The sequence below is a fragment of the Hylobates moloch genome, unplaced genomic scaffold (assembly GCF_009828535.3).
Source record: "Hylobates moloch isolate HMO894 unplaced genomic scaffold, HMol_V3 SCAFFOLD_13, whole genome shotgun sequence".
NCBI lineage: Eukaryota > Metazoa > Chordata > Mammalia > Primates > Hylobatidae > Hylobates > Hylobates moloch.
Window position 1 is genome coordinate 9,470,841 of NW_026652288.1, and position 20,413 is coordinate 9,491,253.

At 46.2% G+C, this 20,413-nt stretch overlaps 1 protein-coding gene across 1 annotated transcript in view; it reads left to right on the forward strand.

The window, feature by feature from the left end:
- Positions 1-9,852: 9,852 nt before the first annotated feature.
- The window catches only part of GRHL1 (grainyhead like transcription factor 1), a 51,573-nt gene continuing 41,012 nt past the window's right edge, over positions 9,853-20,413 (forward strand). The window contains exons 1-4 of the mRNA XM_032172211.3: positions 9,853-10,013; positions 13,090-13,276; positions 16,961-17,031; positions 19,219-19,609. Coding sequence (XP_032028102.1) covers positions 9,994-10,013; positions 13,090-13,276; positions 16,961-17,031; positions 19,219-19,609 — 669 coding nt within the window. The 5' untranslated portion in view covers positions 9,853-9,993. The remainder of the gene's footprint in view (positions 10,014-13,089; positions 13,277-16,960; positions 17,032-19,218; positions 19,610-20,413) is intronic.

Below are 20,413 nucleotides of genomic sequence, written 5' to 3' on the forward strand. Positions count from 1 at the left end.
TATATCCTCACCACCCCTCCTCCATGCCTCCACCCCAAACCTGTTCTTCCTCTGCCTTCCCTGACTCAGTGACAGGCCCGTCCACCTAATTGCGCCAAGTCATAAATCTCCAGCCCCTCCCTCCCTGTCACCTCCAAATCTCATCCTCACTTCGCTGACTTTCTACCACCAAGCACCTCTGGACTCCGCCCTCCTTCGAAGGTCACTGCCCAGCTCTGGCACTCCCCGTGTTCTCCCAGGGGCTGCAAAGCTCTCTCCCCTCCAACACACATTGCCCCTCTGCCAGTGAGATGCAGCATCTTCCTGCGGCTCCTGTTGCCTAGAGGCAAGACAGTGTGTTCTGGTTGAGCCATCAGAGCTTGGCCCCAACAGTTTTCCCATCCCCCGCCCTGCCTTGCGCCCTCGATCTCAGGCAAGCCACGGCCTCTCACACCCTGAGGCCTTTGCCTGTGCTCTATGCTCTATCAGAAATGTCCTTCTCTCTCTTCTTCCTTTAGGACTCTTGCTCAATGCCATCTCCCTTCAACCCTCCCCACCTCAGCACCCCAAGCAGAGTTCATGGTTTCTGAGCACAGAGCTCAGACCTCCGTAAGGGCATGCACCGTCTGTGCCACGTGCCCGGGTCTCTAGATGGAGTCTTGTGCTGGCCCACGAGCTTGCTGTGCACACAGACGCCAGCACCCACAGGGCAGGTAGGCACTCTGGTTAGCGCTCCCTCCCCAACCTGATGGCTTGGTAGATTTTAAGATTAAGAAACTTGAGATCTTACAGGAAAAATATCACAACGATAATAGAGGCCACATGCCAAAGAAGCATATCTAGGAAATGTTCCACATCTAGTTTGTAATTACGAGTTTTATACAATTAATTTCCACTTACCAGCTCATCAGAAACTTTTCAGGTTTGCTCTTCTCTGCATTTTCAATGCAATGACTACATTTATTTAGCTTTATTAAGAATCCTATGCATATTAAGATTTGGCTTTTGCATTTTGCCTGGTCCTCCATCTACACGAACAGCTCTCTAATTTCATATCAGAGTTAGTGCCTGCCGTCTGCTGATCCCCATAATGGCCCCAGAGCAGAGTAACTTGAGGTTTTATGATGCCTTGAGGAACATTTATTAAAAGGACCACAATACCTAAGTAAATAATGCTCAAGGAGCTCCCCAGTTCTAAACCAGGAGAGCACGGTTGTGCCCATGATAATTTCAGGCCAAACACACACAAGTCTCTGCCACTCCTGAAGAGCAATCCCAAAACTCCAAGACCTGCTTCCCTTCTTGTCCCTCTGATGCTTATCACAAAATTCTCCTAATTTGGCCAGGCACGGTGGTTCACGCTTGTAATCCCAGCAACTTTGGGAGGTCAAGGCCGGCGGATCACCTGAGGTCAGGAGTTCAAGACAAGCCTGGCCAACACAGTGAAACCCCGTCTCTACTAAAAATACAAAAATCAGCTGGGGGTGGTGGCAGGTGCCTGTAATCCCAGCTACTTGGGAGGTTGAGGCAGGAGAATTGCTTGAACCCAGGAGGCGAGGTTGCAGTGAGCCAAGATCGTGCCACTGTACTCCAGCCTGGGCGACAGAGCTAGACTCTGTCTTGGGGGAAAAAAAAATTCTCCTGATTTTTCCCTTTACCTTTTTTCAACCTCTAGCTCTTCGTTTTTCTAATCATCACCAACAGTGATGCCCACTTATTTGAAAGCTCCTGTGCTGTATTGAACATTTTACATTTGTTCATTTAACATACTAGATAAATCTACTTAGTTACAGCTATAGTGATTCCAGATTTGGTCACAGCAGATTAAAACAAAACCTTTAAGTTAAAATTAATGTTAAAATCAGTGACTATATTAATACTATGGGAATCAACTCAAAAGTACAGATATTGAAATCAGTAGTAGTATGGTTTAGAAAAGACATATCAACGTGGGTTGCAAAAGACTCAGACTTCAAGTAAGGGAGCTGGCAGCTGGGGAGGGATTACTGTAAAAACACAGTTAATAAAATGTCAATTTTGGCTGGATGACTTAATCCCTCTTTGCTTTTTCCCTACCTATAAAGCAAAGATAAATCTCTCTTGTACTAAAATGTGGTGAGATGCTCCAACAATTTTTTTTTTTTTTTTTAAGATGGAGTTTCACTCTTGTCGCCCAGGCTGGAGTGCAATGGCGTGATCTCGGCTCACCGCAACCTCCGCTTCTCAGGTTCAAGTGATTCTCCTGCCTCAGCCTCCCAAGTAGCTGGGATTACAGGCATGCACCACCATGCCCGGCTAATTTTTGTATTTTTAGTAGAGACGGGGTTTCACCATGTTGATCAGGCTGGATGGTCTTGAACTCCTGACCTCGGGTGATCCACCTGCCTTGGCCTCCCTAAGTGGTGGGATTACAGGCGTGAGCCACCACGCCCAGCAGCTCCAACAATTTTAAATGGACATTATTTTAAAATAGAGATGTTTGATCATTAATAACCCTTTCGTCAAAGAGTGAAATATGCACCTGTGAGCCAGCAAGCCTCACCGCGGCCTCTCAGCTCCCCTGTCTGGGGTGTTTGCTTGAAATGGCATTGAGCCTAACGGCTCTGCCCCGCTCGGTGTCAGTCAGAGGCAAGAGAGGTTCACTGGAGGTTAAGGCCAGGGCGCTTGAGCCCAGGGCTTTTTGGTAACTGTGTTGCAACTATTGAGCCTTCCTTGGAATGATCAATCTACATCGAGCCACAGGAAAAGAATGTGAGAGACCTAGGTTCTTCTAGCTGCCAACAAGTGGGTGACACCCAACATGACATAGCTTCTTCTGCCTACATTCTGAAACAGGGAGAGCTGGCTGCTGGCTTCTTGGTGACTGGGTCTGGGTCAAGTCCCAAGTATTTGACAAGACTCACCTGAGACTCTAGTCATCCTGGCAGTGGCAGGCAGGTATGGTGGGGACGGGTGTCAAACCTTCATAAGCAAGCACGCTCGAGACAGTGTCACAGAAGACTCAGGAAAACGGAGCCTGTGGATGCCAAACAACCAAGGGCTAATCCACAGAGTCAGTGTGTTCTCTAAGTTTGAGAATTAACTTAGGGAGTAATCAAATGCCATCTTCCGAGCCAGACACTGTCACTAGCACCTGCCATGGCTGCCACATGTGTCCAGGTGCTCTGTAATGAGTGCTGCGGGCTGAACCCAAAATCTCATGCAGAAACACCCACCCATTGGCAGTACCACCACTAGAAGGAAAATATGGGATTTGGAAACAAGATATCTGGGTTCTAGTCCCAAACTTATTGACTATGAGACTTAAATACATTATTTGATCTCTCTGGACTTTGTTTCTCCATCTACAAGGTGGGTAGAACCCTGCCTACTTCAAAGGGTTGTTTTAAGAATCAAAGGAGCTCAGGTATGTGACCACATTGAGCACTGAATTCTGCCGAAAAAAGGTACATGTCATTATCATCCTGAATAACAACAGTAATTGTTGATCATCTACCATATGCTCGTCTCTGTGCCAGATGATGAGGACATTTTAAAAATATGAGATATAGTTTTTGTCTCTTAAGCAGCTGATGCTACAGTGAGGGAAAATGGGGAGGTGGAAAGTTTAATATCGATCGAGTTCCTGAAATGTGCCTGGCATTGTCTGAGATACTTTTCTTAAACCAAAACAAACACAACCTTTGGTGATAGGAATATCCCATATCCCACAGCTGAGGAAAGTGAGGCTCAGAGGGTAAAAAACTTTGTCACAGAGCTAGTGGTGAGGGTGGAGATTTTACACTCCCTGCCTCCCACACCAGTTTCTCCAGAGTGGAAAGACTTTCACCTCGCACTGGCACGACCTTGAGACCCCAGGTTCTGGTGAACTGGGGGTACAGGTGCTTGGATGTCAGGGTGAAGGCCCTGCCATCATCTTTCAGCCCCCTGAGATGTCCCTTCAATATGGGCTGTTTCATCAGGGCTGAAGTCCCTGAATGTGGGGAATCCCACAGATGAATTAGGTAACATGTCCAACCAACAAGGATGTGGAGGAATTGGACAGGGTTCCTGCTGCCTAGTCTTTAAAGAAGATGAACGCCATCTGCCAGCGTCTGTCTGACAGCCGTTGTGTGAGTCTTTAAGTACTTTATTCATAGTTAACTCCACGTCTCTTGATGTATTTTCCATGTTTTACGGATAAGAAAAGCAAGGACTGGCAGCAAAGTAGACTAAAAATAAAAATCAGAGGCAGCCCTGGCATGTGAATCTGTATCTGCTTCAGTTTCTCCCTCGGAATTGTGCAGAACTGAGTCAAGTAAAGGCAGAGCCACTCGTGATGAGTGGCTTCACGAAGGACAGCGGAGGTGCTTGGGGCGTCCTCCTACTGGGATGGGAAGGGTTCCTAGAAGAGCTGGCATTTGAGGTTGGCCACTAAAGATGTAACTTGGGTGGCAAGGGAGAGAGGAAAAGCACAGGCAATGCCAGGCGCCTGAGATTCAGGACGTGCTCAGAGAACTCTGTGACAGGGGTGCAGTGACTCTACTGAGATCACCCTGCTGGTCAATAGAAGAACCTGGACTAGAACCCCGGTCTTGTAACTCTAAATCTACTATCCACCTCCCAACCCCACTCAATGCACCCATGAGCCTGTTAGTACCGTACCATATGGCCTCCAGTGGGAGTGGGGGTCCCAAATTAGTTCTCTACTCTTGGGAAGGTACCTTCAAAGATCCTCTTTCTTTGAAAAAACACTACCTTTGAGCTTAAAAAGATTATTGCCAAACAAATAAAAAGATGAAAAACCTCACTCGTAACTTAAAAAAAAAGCAAATCAAAACAATGAGATCCCATTTTTCATCTAATAGTCTGGCCAAGCAAACTTAGATGGTGCCCATGGTTGTGTATGTGCGGCACGGCAGGCAGTCTGATATTCGTGGTAGGAATCTAAACAAGAGCAGCCTTTTGGAAAACAATCCGGCAAGAGCCAGGAAAACGGCAGCTGCAGGCCAGGTACGGTGGCGGCGGCTCACGCCTGTAATCCCAGCGCTTTGGGAGGCCGAGATGGGTGGATCACCTGAGGTCAGGAGTGCGAGACCAGCCTGGCTAACATGGCAAAACCCCATCTCTACTAATAATACAAAAATTAGCCGGGTGTGGTGGCAGGTACCTGTAATCCCAGCTACTCTGGAGGCTGAGGCCTGAGAATCACTTGAACCCGGGATGTGGAGGTTGCAGTGAGCAGAGATTGCACCACTGCATTCCAGCCTGGGCAACAAGAGCCAAACTCCACCTCAAAAAACAAACAAAAAACCAAATGGCAGCTGTGCATTCCCTTTTCTCAGTAACTCCGATTCTAGGAATTTATCCTATGGCAATACCTGATCAAGTGTGCAAAAATGTAGTTAGAGGAATGTGTTATTGTGAATGTTTATAATTAAGAAAAGCTAGGGGAAAAAAACCCTAATTGCTCACCAATACATTCAAGTTATCATATAGCCATTCAAAGAAACACTATACAGCCATTTTTTAAAGGGAACTAGATTTCTATGTGCTGATGTGGAAAATGTTTAAACACAGAAAGGAAAAACAAGCAAGCTGTGGAAGATTGTGCAGTCTGAACCCCATTTGTCTAAGAAAATAAACCATGTGAGTGCTTGTACAGACAGAAGATATCTGGAGAGATAAACACAAATTGTTCATAGTGGTTATCTCGAGGACGAGGGGCTGGGGATGGAGGAGGCCAGGGACTGCATTCTGCATCCTTCTGCAGAGCTTCAGTTTCTTCCTTTCTCCCTTTCTTTGTCCCGTTCCTAATCCCTTTCTATCTTTTTTTCTTTTTGAGATGGAGTCTTGTTCTGTTGCCCAGGCTGGAGTGCAGTGGCACGATCTTGGCTCACTGCAACCTCCGCCTCCTGGGGTCAACGATTCTCCTGCCTCGGCCTCCCGAGTAGCTGGGAATACAGGTGGCCACCACCATGCCCGGCTAATTTTTGTATTTTTGTTAGAGATGGGGTTTCACCATGTTGGCCAGGCTGGTCTCAAACCCCTAACCTCAGGTGATCCACCTGCATCGGCCTCCCAAAGCACTGGGATTACTGGTGTGAGCCACCACGCCCGGCTTTTTTTTTTTTTTTTCCTTAAAAAACTATGTGCATGTATTACTTTTATAACTTAAACAAATAGTAAAGAACTTAAAAATGAAGAGGGTAGGCCAGGCGTGGTGGCTCACACCTGTAATCCCAGCGCTTTGGGAGGCTGAGGTGGGAGGATCTTTGAGCCCAGGAGTTCGAGACCAGCCTGGGCAACATGGTGAGATCCTGTCTCTACCAAACACACACAAACACACACACACACACTAGCCAGGTGTGGGGGTGTGCACATGTAGCCCCAGCTACTCAGGAGGCTTAGGTGGGAGAATGACTTGAGCCTGGGAAGTCAAGGCTGCAGTGAGCTGTGATGGTGCCACTGCACTCCAGCCTAAGTAACACAGCGAGACCCTGTCTCAGATAAAATAAAATGAAATAAACAGGGTTCATGGCAACAGGTCATAGATAGAGATTTTCATTTCTGTTTCAGAGAGCTATTAGAGACAAACGAAACAATCCCATATTCAAATTGACAAAACAGACCCAATGTTTTTAATTACTACAGCTATGGTCTAATAACCTCAGGCTCTTCCTGTTCTTGTTTTTGGCTTTATGATTTGATATTTCTTCATTCATCCCCTATTTATTTTGTGCCTACCATGTATCAGGCTCAAGGGCTTTCATCTTCTGCAACAGGGGGGCGTCATTTAAAAGAGCCCCAGCTACACTACAGAAGGGAGGGGACTGAGGGCAGAATGCATGCCTGCAGAGGACTGGATCCATTCAGTAGACATTTGGTGGATATTTTCTATGTATACACCAGGCACCAGGAACATAAAAATGAAGGTGGTACAATCCCTGCCCTCTCTGGAAAAGCTCACACTTGGTGGAGACAGACACAAACAGGAAAGCCCATATGACAAACATGGTGATGGGCAATGCAGAAGACGCTGTGGATCCCACAGGACACCTTGTGCAGCCTAGAGGGTTGGGAAGGCCACCCGGAGGAAATGAGCCAGTCTGGAAGTTGAGTGGAGTGGGCTACGCATGGAGGGGAGGAGCAGGGAATGGGGGGAGGGTGCTTGGGAGTGAGCAGCAAGGGAAGTCCTGGACTGCCAAGGGGAGGCTGAGCTCAGGAGTGTGGACTTTATGGTGAGTATAACTGAGTGACAAGAAATCTGTGTTTTATAAAGGTCACTCCAGTGGCAGTGTGGAGCCGGATCAGAGGAAAAAGAAGAAAGGCAGGTAGAGGGACACTGTTCCCAAGTCATTCACTTTGGCACCACCCTGATGACTTGTACTCTATTTGGGACCACCTGTGCTGTTACTGACTAGTATTTTTCTTAAATTAGCTTGCTTAGAAAATATAATTGATTTGGCAGGGCGAGGTGGCTCATGCCTGTAATCCCAGCACTTGCAGAGGCCGAGGTGGGCAGATCGCCTGAGGTCAGGAGTTTGAGACCTGCCTGGCCAACTTAGTGAAACCCCATCTCTACTAAAAATACAAAAATTAGCCGAGCGTGGTGGTGGGCGCCTGTGATCCCAGCTACTTGGGAGGCTGAGGCAGGAGAATAGCTTGAACCCAGGAGGCAGAGGTTGCAGTGAGCTGAGATCACGGCACTGCACTCCAGCCTAGGCAACAGAGGGAGATTCCGCCTCAAAAAAAAAAAAAAAAGAAAAAGAAAAAGAAAAAAATAATAATTGATTTAAACAGGAAACTAGTGATAAGAACAAACAACAGGCTGCATGGATCCAGTGCTGGGCCCGGGGTCAGAGGACAGAAACTGCGAAGGGCGGTCTCAAGTGAGGCTGCCGATTCGGGTCCCTGAAGGCCTTGGACCAGGGCACAGAGGAGGCTGCTGGCTGCAGGAGGGCCCTGTGACCTCATGCTGCTCCTCACTTCACCTCCTTCCTTGGCTTCCACGCTTCCATTGCTTCCGACCTCGGTGTCCCCGTCTTCTGTCTCCTCCACTGGCTTTTCTTCCCAGCCTTTCTGTGTCGGAGGCTCCTGGATCCAGCATGGGTCCCATCCTCTTTCCTTCCTGTCTTCTCATGGCTTTAAATGGCCTCTAGGCGTGGGCGGCGCCCAGATGTGAGCTTCAGCCCAGACTTCTCCCCTGCACTCCAGCCTCGCACCCAGAAGCCCACCTGATTCATGGATTTGGATCTCCCATACATCTTGAGCTTAGCACGTCCAAAACGGACTCTTGTTCTCCCCCAAATCTTCTATGCCCCAGGTCTTCCGTATCCCAGGGGATGGCGAATCATTCCCCCAATTGCCCAGCTGGAAACGCTGTGGTTATCCTTGATTCTCTCTTTCTCTCACACCCCATATCCAATTTTCAGACAATCCTGTTGGTCCCACCTTCAAAGCATATCCAGAATTCGGCCACTTCCCATCACCTCACCCTATTGCCCTCGGCCTGCATCATGGCAATGGCCTCCTACCTGGTCCCCATCACGCAGCAGTAGAGAACTATTTAAAAATGTGAGATCCTGTCACTACCCTCCTCCAAGCCCCTCCAATGCATCCCCACCTAGCCCAGAGGAAAAGCCACAGTCCTTACGGAAGCCGGCAAGGCCCTGCTCAATCCGCTCCCCTGCGCCCACTATCTCTGACCGCAGCTCCTGGCTCCCTGTGCCCCTCCAGCCACCCGGGTCCCCTCAAGGGTCACAGAACACACCAGGGTCCCTACCAGGCACAGTCCCACCTTCGTGGCCCCTCATCTCTTTCAAGCCTGAAAGCCTGGCTCCTCCCCGCCTTCCCAGGGCCTGCCTGCTTTACCTTCCAACCAGCCACACTATTTACTTATTTTTGTATTGCCCGTTACCCCAACTAGGAAGGCGAGGAGTTGTGTCTGTTCTATTGACTGCCCTGTCCCCGACGTCTGGGGCCGCGCCTGTCCTAGGGTCAGGTCCGACGCTGGGCATGTGGGGACTCAGTGAGCAGACCCTGGGAAAGACGGCAGCCCGGGAAGGACAAGTGGGGGCCGTCGCGGTGGAGTGGTGCCCGGGGCCGGCCCGGGACGCGCGACTGCACGGGCAGCGTGGGGCGGCCGCGCGGGGAAGTGGCGCCCGGGAGGCTGCGGGGCACAGACATCGCCGAGCCCCAGGGACTGCCGCCGAGGGGACCGCGGGAGCCGCGATGGCAAGAAATCCTAAAAGCGCGCGGCCGCGGTGGGCTAGGAGAAGGGACATTCCGGAGACGGCTCTCGGGGGAAGCCAAGGGACTCGGGTGTGACAGCCTGCGAGAACCGAGAGGTGAGACGCGCGACCGGGGTGCGCGGGGACCAGCAGAGGCGCCCCCGCTGGGCGAGCGCAGTGGAAGCGCGGGGCGCTGGGGCCGGAACAGCGGGCAATGTGGGCACGGGGCGCGGAGGCCTGAGCGAGCGAAGAAGGAGGCGGCTCCACGGCCGGGGCTTGTCGCGGAGGGGATGGCCGGGGGCGGCGGAGGCGGCGGCGGGGCGCGAGCGGGGGCGCTTTCGGTGCGCGCGGAGGTTGGCGGGTGCGCGCCGCAGCCGCAGCCGCAGCCGCAGCCGCAGCTCTCCCTCTCCAGTCAGGGCAGGCGCGTACGGCCGCGAGCCGGGCGCGCAGTCCCAGGCGCAACCTCGCGGAACGCGCGGCTCCCGCCCCCCGCCCCGCGCCGCTCGACCCCTTCAGCCCCGCCCCGGCGCCCCTCCCGCCGACCAATCAGGAGGCGTGACAGGCCTCCCAGCCCCGAGGCCCCGCCCCCAGCCGGCGCATCGCCAGCCAATGAGTGGCCGAGCCCGGCGCCCAGTGCGCGCAGCCCGCGCGGAGCCGGCTCAGAGCGAGAAAAGCGAACCCAACCCGTCTGGGCCGCCGCTCCGGACCCGCAGCCGCCGCCGCCGCCTCCTCCCCCCGGATCGGGTGTACTGTCCCAACCCGAAAGTCCAGTTCTGCGGCCCGGCAGCGGCGAGCGGGCGCGATGACACAGGAGTACGACAAGTGAGTGAGGCGCAGGAGTCCGGCCGCCGCGGGGGGGCCGTGCTGAGGGGCCGCACCTGCAGCGAGAGAGCCGGGCGCAGACCCGAGGCCGCGCGGGCGGGCCGGCGCGGGGCGCGGGCCGGGGGCCGCTGTCCACTCCACGCCGCCACGGCCTCTGCCCCTTAGCCCTGCCCGGCTCTTTGTTCGGTCGGAGCCTCGGGAGGAGAGACCCTGTCCTCGGGGAAACTCGACACCGGAGGGGCCACCCTCCTCCCCTCCTCCCCGGCGAGGTTGGGTCCCCTCGGGCGCGCACCTTGGGGTCCGGGTCCCCGGCGCGATCGGGTGCGGCGCGAGGTCGGGGCACAGCCAACGCCCCCGGGCCTCCCCGTCCCCCTTTCCTGCCCAGTCGGCCTCGGGAGCCCGGTAGGGCTCGCGCCGCGTCAGGACAGGTGGACTTCTCCAGGTAATCTGTGGTCTCAGGCTCGTCACTCGGCGACCTGCTGGAACTTCCAAAACAGAAATGTAGGGAAATGTTGAAGTGCCCCGATGTCCGGGCGTTTTCTTTTCACTCGCTGGCGGTATAAGTGGGAAAACGGCTGTAAGAAGTTATTTTGCCACTTGCATCATTGATGGTAATTACAGATTACCGTGTTTTTAGTGCTCGAGAGAATCAAGAGGATGAAACTTTGAAATCCGGGTGTTAAACGAGAAAGTACTGTACAAGCTAATATGCTTTTTAGAGTTTGTGATTTAAAAGCGTATTTCGACAAATGTAAGGTGGTAATGTAATAAGGCATGGGGGATTAACTGGGCGGGGGAGATTTCTGTATTTTCTTTGCAGCTTTTCTGAAAATATAAAATTGTTCTAAAATTTTTAAAAACTTACTAAAAAACTTACTTAAAAAAAAAAAAGGGAAATCGCACCAGGCCAGTCAGTATATTTCAGATGAGTAAGTTTAAGGTAGATAGGTACCCCTCCCAGTTTCTTAGTTATTTGTGAAGGATCGGTTTTTGTCAGTGTGTTCTTTTTCTGGATGAGATAGATGTTTTGTATGGAGCATCTTAAATGAATTACTCTTGTGTTGTAGAATATGCAGTTAGATTATTGCCTGAAACATATTTCTGAAGTCTGAGAGATCGCTGACGCAGAGTTTAAGGCTCACCTGAAAGTGGTGATGAGCCTTCAGCGACTGAAGCCTACTTCCTGACTGTCATGAGGAAGTAGACTAAGAAAGGCAACTGGTTTTGTGTTTATTTCTTGATATATAGTTTAGATAAGGCAAAATTTCCAAAGCTAACATTTTGGCCTTAGGCAGGCTTTGGAAATATGAAACACCTTCAGGGTGATTCCAAACATAAAGCCATTTCTCTATTTTCTATTGCTTGTACAAATTTGGGATGTGGGTGGGAGAAGAAGGGAAGTTGAAAACTAGCATTAAGGGAATTGAACAGCCAAGTGCTGTCATAGTCTTCGGAAGTAGCTATTACGCTATTATAGCTTAGCAGTACACCAGTAAATCAGTCCATGGCACCAGCCATTCAGTAGCTGTTGTACTCTGGTCCTGATGGCTCAGGGAATGCCACTTTGTATATTTCTTTATTTTCTTCAAAGTTGAGATTTGTGTAAAGCAATCTTCTCCATTTTTAGACAAATGATCTGCTCGCTTTGAACAGCCTTTCATGTTTGTTTTGTGTTAAAATAGTATACCTCCTCAAGACTTTCTTACCAAATGTAACATTTATGCCAAAACTTGAGTAAAAACATTGGCTTTCAAATAACACTTCATTTTGACTGAGGATACCTTGTTGGATTTTTTCCCCCTTTTTTGAAGATGTTCTCCTTTTTCTAAATCTGTATCTGTTCTTAAAGGCCCTGGGTGACTTCCCAAACCCTAACCTTTGTTGATTACTCGAAAAGATAATCAGTCTTTCTACATTCACTTTTAAAATAGGTAGGTCACCTTTAGGCCATTTACATATTTCATTTGTGTGTTGCAATGAGAGCCAGTCCTTTAATTTGCTTGTTAGAATTGTAATAATTCAGAGGAGTTCCAAACATTTAAAATTTATTTTTCTCCTTGAAAATAAACTGCTTTGTTTTGCTAGAGTCACTGTTCCATTTTTTTCTCTTTATTGACTTATTAAATAGTACCAACCAAACAGTTGTTGAGACTGTTTACATTTCAAGTTTTTGGAATTAGTAATGTTTGCTTTAATCTTTTAAATTAAATCTTCTATAAGGTTTCACTAAGATCGCCATTGATTTTTTTGGATTTTTCCCACCAAACTACAGTGTTAAAATGAAACAGTTCTTGTGCAGTGTGGAAAACTAGTAAAGATTTTTTTAAAAGCCAGATTTTCCCACCTATTTTTTTTTAAAAATCTTTTTGTTCAGTGGCTTCGTTTATTGTTGGATATTCTTAAGTGTTTATCTCTAAGATAAACAGTTAACTCCCATACCAGAAAATTATGCCTCTTTATTGATTTACAGTCCCCTTTGGCCACATTCCATGCTCAATCTGCTGGTAATCAGTAGAATATTCTGGCTTTCTCATATACCCCGGAGGATTGCGTGAAGTATCGCTTTTTCTTTCTGCTGCTTCTCCCCTCCCCACTGTGTTCAGGTAGGAATTTTTAAGGCATGGCAGCCACAGTAGAAAGAGGGAATAACATACAGCAGTGTAATGAATGGCACATGCCCTTCTCAAGAGGGGACAGTCCTGATTGTTTGTTGGAAGGGAACAAATATTCTCTTTTCCTTACTGTGTCCTCGTGTTTGTTTATGGAAAGTATTTGAATAGCCTGGCATTTTCTCGGGGATGGCTTTGTTTTGCTTTTTTGCTGAATAGTATACCCTGGGTTCCACGTGTAGGTGAACTGCCAGTTCTCTGGCTGCCTAGATACTTTATGGCTTACTGTGGGACCCATTGGTCTGCACTTACGTGGTTTGCCTTCTGGTCTTGTCTTAATTTGACTCCCTAGGGTCATTGATGAAACAATAGGCTATTTTATAGGAATGTCAAGGAATTGGTAGCTTATGATGCCTTGAAGTAGAAAAGTATGTGTTTTTTGTTTTTTTTTTTTAATTTCTCTGAAGCAAACGGCCAGTGTTGGTTCTTCAGAATGAAGCACTTTATCCACAGCGGCGGTCCTACACTAGTGAGGATGAGGCCTGGAAATCCTTCCTGGAAAACCCTCTCACTGCAGCGACCAAAGCGATGATGAGCATCAATGGAGACGAAGACAGCGCCGCTGCACTGGGCCTGCTCTATGACTACTACAAGGTGGGTCTGCCTGCCTTTAAAACCCTTACAGCAGTCTCCAATGCACTTGATTCAGCAGCATATAAAACAGTCATTTGCTGGTAGAATGCCATGCAAGTTGCTTCTGTAGTGACTATAAATAATTTAATGAGTACTTTGACTTACTGTGGTTCAAAGCTAAAAATCTGTGATTGTAGAATCAAAGGGTTGTTTTTAAAACATGCAAAGCAGTCAGCTGCTGTGGCTCTATCCAGAAGGTGAAGCTACCATAAAAGAAGATGCTAGATATGCCTTCTTGGGTTTGAGCATCTCACTGAAGGTGGTTCTTAGTGCCATGGAAAGTGGGCAGGGCTCATTTACCTTTCACCTTTATTCCTGCGTAGTGAGGATGATTTCCTTTCCCTAAATGATACTACAGAGCCTTTGAAATCATATTCTCTAGTCTAGGACTGTCCAGTTCCAAGATCAGGATATGTTTTGTTGCCTGTTTCTAGAGATTTGGAGTCATCTTAATTAAATATAATCTATACTCTGCATGGAATTTTACATGGTTTTCATTATCTGGAAATGACACTACTGATTTGTCTCATCATCATTGTCCTGATGACACTAGCTGCCACTATTATGCTAGACATGTTACCAGCCTGTGTGCGACTCCTCACTCAGAGGTCACAACTAGGATGTCCGCATCTGGGGCCCTAGTCTGGTCCATGGCTGAGGCCACTGTCTTTCTAATGCAGCGTGCATACCGCTCTCCTTCTGGATTCACCTCTCCATTATTCCTTCTGACCAGGAACACACATTTAGGGGTGGCTACGTCTTCAGGGTGCTACTTAAAACAGCAGACTGAGTTGAAGCACAGCTTTGCCACGGGGCCTTTATCTCATTGTCAACTCTGTGTGACTAACTTGTGTAATCATTGTGTTGTCATCAGTACCTGTATAAAAACAGGATCTGTTTGGGATTACCAGAAGCTTCTCAATGACAGTGTCTTCTCATGAATATAGTGTATATTTTTTACAGTTTATTTTTGCTTTTTGTTTTAAAAACTTTCAAACCTACATAAAACTTAAAATAAGAGGATAATTAATTCCTGAATACCTTTACCCACAATCGCCAGTTGCTAGCCATTGGCTACATTCTGGCACTGTATTCTTTCCTTAATATAAGAAATACAGAGGTGAAAGAAGCCTAGGAGATAGTTTTATTATTAAAATTAGGGTGATTAGCCTGAGCAGCATGATGAGACCCCGTCTCTACCAAAAATAAATAAATAAATAAATACAGAAATTAGCCAGTTAGTACACATGCCTATAGTCTCAGCTACTTAGGAGGCTGAGGTGGGAGGATCACTTAAGCCTGGGAGTTGGAGGCTGCAGTGAGCTGAGATCATGCCATACCACTACACTCCAGCCTGGGTGACAGAGACAGACCCTATCTCAGAAAAAAAAAAATAGGGTGATTATTTCCTAGTATGAGGCCATGTGTCTAACTAAGTTGGGGCTGAGGGATTGAGGTAAGCTCTTTTGTCTCTGAATATGAGCAGAAACTTGTGTAATAACTAATGATGCTAGAAGAAACCCTTACCAGGGAAACATAGCCATGAAGAGTTCCTTTGAAGTGGAAATTATTATATATCTGTTCTTACAGCTTGTTTTATTGACTTACTATAAATTAAGTTCCTAAAACATTAATTATGAAGTTACATATTTTTAACTGAAACTTTTGAGAATGGGAGAAACTTGTTGGTACAAGTTTTGTGCCAGAAAGACCCATGTAATAACACTAGGTATACTACTCCTGTGTCTCATAAGCATATAAATCCTCATGTCTGTCCACGAAGGGTGACAATTTTAGTGGTACTTGTCAGACTTCTTGTGATAGGTGTAAATTTATTTTCTTCTTCTTCTTCTTCTTTTTTTTTTTTTTTTTTTTTTTTAATAGAAGCAGAGTCTCCCTCTTGCCCACGCTGGAGTGTGGTGGTGCAATCATAGCTCACTACAACCTCAACCTCCTGGGGGTGACTGATTCTCCTGCCTCAGCTTCCTGAGTAACTAGGGTTACAGGTCATGCCTGGCTAATTTTAAAATTTTTTGTAGAGATGGAGTCTCACTATGTTGCCCAGGCTGGTCTCAAATTCCTGGCCTCAGGTAGTCTTCCTGCCTTAGCCTCCCGAAGTATTAGGATTACGGACATGAGCCACTGTGCCTGGCCTATTTTCTTTTTCAGATAAACTGAATTATTTGTTTCAGGTCGTTGGGTGTATAAGCATCAGTCATTATTACATAATAATTTTGATAAAGCTTAAAAAGCATATTGTTAATACATGAAGCAGTATTTTTTTTTTTTTTTTTGATACAGAGTCTCGCTCTGTCACCCAGGCTGGAGTACAGTGGTGCAGTCTCAAGTCACTGCAACCTCTGCCTCCTGGGTTCAAGCAATTCTCCTGCCTCAGCCTCCCGAGTAGCTGGGACTACAGGCGTGCGCCACCACGCCCGGCTAATTTTTTGTGTTTTTAGTAGAGATGGGGTTTCACCATGTTGGCCAGGATGGTCTCGATCTCTTGACCTCATGATCCACCCGCCTCGGCCTCCCAAAGTGCTGGGATTACAGGTGTGAGCCACTGCGCCTGGCCAGCAGTGTTTTGTCTTTATTGGTGAAAACAAGGATGCAGGAATAGAATTTTCACTCTGAAAGCCATTTTTAAGCACCTTAGCCATTTTGGAGTGCGCATTGGGGTTAAATCTCAGTTGAGTTGTTTCTACAGGACACTTACTAACGTTTGCCTACTTTTCACTTCCCTTGCAAAGAAAAGAACCAAAAAAGGAATAGAACACTGAGTTAGACTTGTCGTTTGGGTGATGGATGTATGAATCCCAGTGTGTCTAAAGACAGTGATCATATGAAGCCCTCATTTGGATCTTAGAAGAAATGAACGGTTAACATGGCTGTTCCTTCTGCCTTTGCATTTGATCTGAATGGAGGGTGGTAGGAAAGCGCACTGAGAAAGTTGGAAGAGCTCCGTTGTGTTTTCAGTAGCTTCTTCTCTAATGTTGTGTAGATAAACGAGTAAAACCAGGGCAGAGGTATTTCTTTTTTTCTTTTTTTTTGAGTCAGGAAGGGTCTTGCTCTGTCGCCCAGGCCGGAGTGCAGTGGCGCAATCTCTGCTCACTGTAACCTCTGCCTCCGGGCTGAAGTGATCTTCTCACCGCAGTCTTTCTTGTGTAGCTGAGACTACAGGCACATGCTACCACGCCTGGCTAATTTTTAAAATTTTTTTTGTAGAAATGAGTTTCACTATATTGCCCAGGCTGGTCTCGAACTCCTGGGCTCAAACAATCCTCCCACCTCGGCCTCCCGAAGGGGCTGGGATTACAGACATGAGCCACCAGCTTTGGCCAGCGGAGGTATTTTTTTTTTAAGAGATGAGACCCAAACTCCATGACAAAATAAATTTATCATGCCCTGAGTTTATTTGGCATCTCAATAACAGCTGCTTTTTACGTATCAACCAGATGGGTGACTAGATTTTAAGCTCATTGAGGGCAGATATTATTTTTTGTGTGTCCCCATAGCCTGGTGTTTGCTAGGCAACCAGTAGATAAATGAATGATTGAATTTACTGAAAAATAAAAGGCTGTATCTTTGGGTAAACTGTACTTCACTGGATAAGAGCTAAATTCTTTTCATGTGTGCTAATATCAGGTTCCAAGAGAGAGAAGGTCATCAACAGCAAAGCCAGAGGTGGAGCACTCCGAGCCAGATCACAGCAAAAGGTAACATTCAGTGCATAACAGCATAAAGAGTGCAGGGGGAAATGCCACGTTTCTGTAACAGCAAAATGGGAGTTTGTGTAAATGAACAACCACTAGTGAAAGAGATAGGTAAGTTGGACTCTTACTATCTAAATTCAGATTTCATCACTGATTTGCCTCTGTTGCTCTGAAAAGTTCCTTTTTTCTTTGGGTGTAGTAGTTGCCTTTTCTAGGATGAAAGCACTAACTTTCTCCTCCTCCAAAGGGATAGTTTTAGTAATAACTTCAGTATTTGCTTATTTGTTTTTGAGGTTTTCTTTAGAAGGATGTGGCAGTGGTCCATTAAAAAAATTAAGCACCAATGACTCTTGAACAACTGCCTGAGTAAAATTGAATGAAGCAAGTTAAATTGTATTCAAATTCCTGTCGAAATTATTTGTGAAATATTTTAGATTAAAACTTTCAGAAAATTTAATTAACGTTTGGCTAGCCATGAAAAACTTTAAAAAGGCACCTTTTAAATTGTCTTGTGTTTTATTATCAATCAAGGAATAAAACGTATTTAAAGGAAGAATGATCATCACCCAGTATCCCATTATCCTGATGATTGCTTTATTCATTGTTTTGATGTGTATGCAAATTTTATGTAGCCATAGTTGTGTTCACAGATAGGATTTGGTAGTATACTTTCTTCTACTTAGTTTGTTTCATAAACATTTTCTCTGTGTTTTAATCTTCATAATTATCATTTGGAAGAGGATTTGTGGCTTTTATTTTTACTTTTCATTATGGACATTTTCAAACATAATAAAAATAGAGAAACAGTATAAGCCCACATGTATCCATGACCAGCCTCAACAGTTATCAACACACTTCTTCTTGTTTGATCTGTTCTTCCCTCTTCTTCAACTTTGAGATTAATTCATGTTTTTATTTTATTTATTTTTGCTGGAACATTCTGAAGCAAACTGTAAATATCCTTATAATTGCTGCTATATCTAGTTTTCACTATTATGAAGCCTTAAGGAACAACTTTCTAGACTTTTTCCGTTTTAGGATAAATTCCTGGGAGTGAATTTATGGTTCAGGGTTCAAACAGTTTTATTGATCTTGAAATGTACAGAATTCTCAATTTGCATGTTTCTTAAAGCTTCAGCCTATATGATTTCTGGGGGCTTTGAAAATTCATTCATTTTACCCACTGGAAATCATCTTGTATTGCTCAAATTATTTATCAAACCAAAATTTAATTTTATAAAAAGCAGATGTGTCTACTGATATAATGTAACAATAGGTTTTCTTGGGTGAAAGAGAAAGCCAGGCGTGGCGCAGTGGCTCACGCCTGTAATCCCAGCGCTTTGGGAGGCTGAGGCGGGTGGATCACCTGAGGTCAGGAGTTCGAGACCAGCCTGGCCAACATAGTAAAACCCAGTCTCTACTAAAAATACAAAAATTAGCCGAGTGTGGTGGCGCGTGCCTGTAATCCCAGCTACTCGGGAGGCTGAGGCGGGAGAATCGCTTGAACCCGGGAGGCAGAGGTTGCAGTGAGCCCAGATCACACCATTGCACACCAACCTGGGCCATAAGGGCAAGACTCTGTCTCAAAAAAATAAAAAAAAAAAAAAAGGAGAAAGCCAAATAGCATAGGTGATAGGAAAAGTGGTGACCAAGTAATAATAGCTCATACTTCTTGAAGACTGTGTGTCAGGCATTATTATACACCTTTTAGTGTATCATCTCATCTCAACCTGATGAGAATGCATGCCATTATTGTCCCCATTTTACAGATGAGGATTCAGTTACTAAGAGATGAAGTAACTTGCTCAGGTGACACAGAACTTGAACCCAGGCAATTTGACCCTGGCATCTATGCTGTAACCCCAGTTGATCAGATCACATAGCTTCAGGTTTCTAGTAAAACATAGTAATTGTTTTTGGGATTATGGAAAGTACAGCTTGTTAGAGGAGAGCTCTGAGTCCTTAGTATTTCAAATGAAATTTTACTTAGTATGTTTGGATTTTATTTGACCAATAACCATAAAGCCTTTTTCCCTTTATCTAGTAATGGGTAGTTTTGATGTTTTCGGTTTATTCTGTCAAGTGTATTGTTATTGCACAGGACTCAACAGCCCAATGCCATTAGGAAAATAAAAATTGTCAAAGAACTACATCAGCATTGCGTTTGAAAGCAGTTTTCTTTTCTTAAAGAAACAGCATACCAATTGTGACAGAGCAGCCCCTCATCTCTGCTGGAGAAAACAGAGTGCAAGTACTGAAAAATGTGCCGTTTAACATTGTCCTTCCCCATGGCAACCAGCTGGGCATTGATAAGAGAGGCCATCTGACAGCTCCAGATACGACAGTCACTGTCTCCATAGCAACAATGCCTACCCACTCCATCAAGACAGAAACCCAGCCGCATGGCTTCGCTGTGGGAATCCCCCCAGCAGTGTATCATCCTGAGCCCACTGAGAGGGTGGTGGTTTTCGATCGGAACCTCAGTACTGACCAATTCAGCTCTGGTGCTCAAGCCCCAAATGCTCAAAGGCGAACTCCAGACTCGACCTTCTCAGAGACCTTCAAGGAAGGCGTTCAGGAGGTAAGGAAATAAAAACATCTTCCTAAGACGCCTGTGTGTTTGTATAAGTATTGGGTTCCACCTTTTCCTTGTTATGTAAGCGTGAAACTCAGCCTGAAATGAATGGATTAGGAATAAAAGATTTTTTTTTTTTAAGAGAAAAGGCCCATGGGTATAATTTGTAAACTAAACCTATACAACCAGAAGTTATTATCAAGGGTGCAAGGCTAATCTTACCAGCAGCTGAGTTAACAATTATGATTTCAGCTAAGGGATTTGCTGGAGAAAGAGAACCCCATATATAAACTTCTGTTGACCACAGGTAGACTCTCATAGTCTGTTTTCAGCACTTCTCCCAGTGCCAAACAAGCTCCCTGGAGCTCATATAAAATGAGTTATTATGTCTTTGCTTGGTGTTTCCTGGTTGGTAATATAGTCAGGGAGAGCACAAATGCATTGTGTGAAGTTTACAAATTAATTCCAAATAGTTCTGGGGGTTTTCTGGTGATGAATACCTCACTCAGCTAAAAGTTAGCCACTAAAGGTGTTAGAAACCATCCTTAGTGACTTGGTGGGGTAAAGAGCATCCATCTCTGCGTATGGAGTTAGGGGCAGAATCTTAGCCTTTCCTGAGAAAATGCACCACATCTCTTCAGCTGTGGTGTGACCTTGATGCTGTGTCTTAACTTGGTATAATGATAGGGTGACTTTTAAAAGTCATGAAATTTTGGTTGCAGATCCTAGTGTTTGAACAGAGTTGGGATGTGTGTGAAAGACAGAAAAGGGGGTCCTGAGTCAGAAGCACTTAATGGGAGTACCTACACA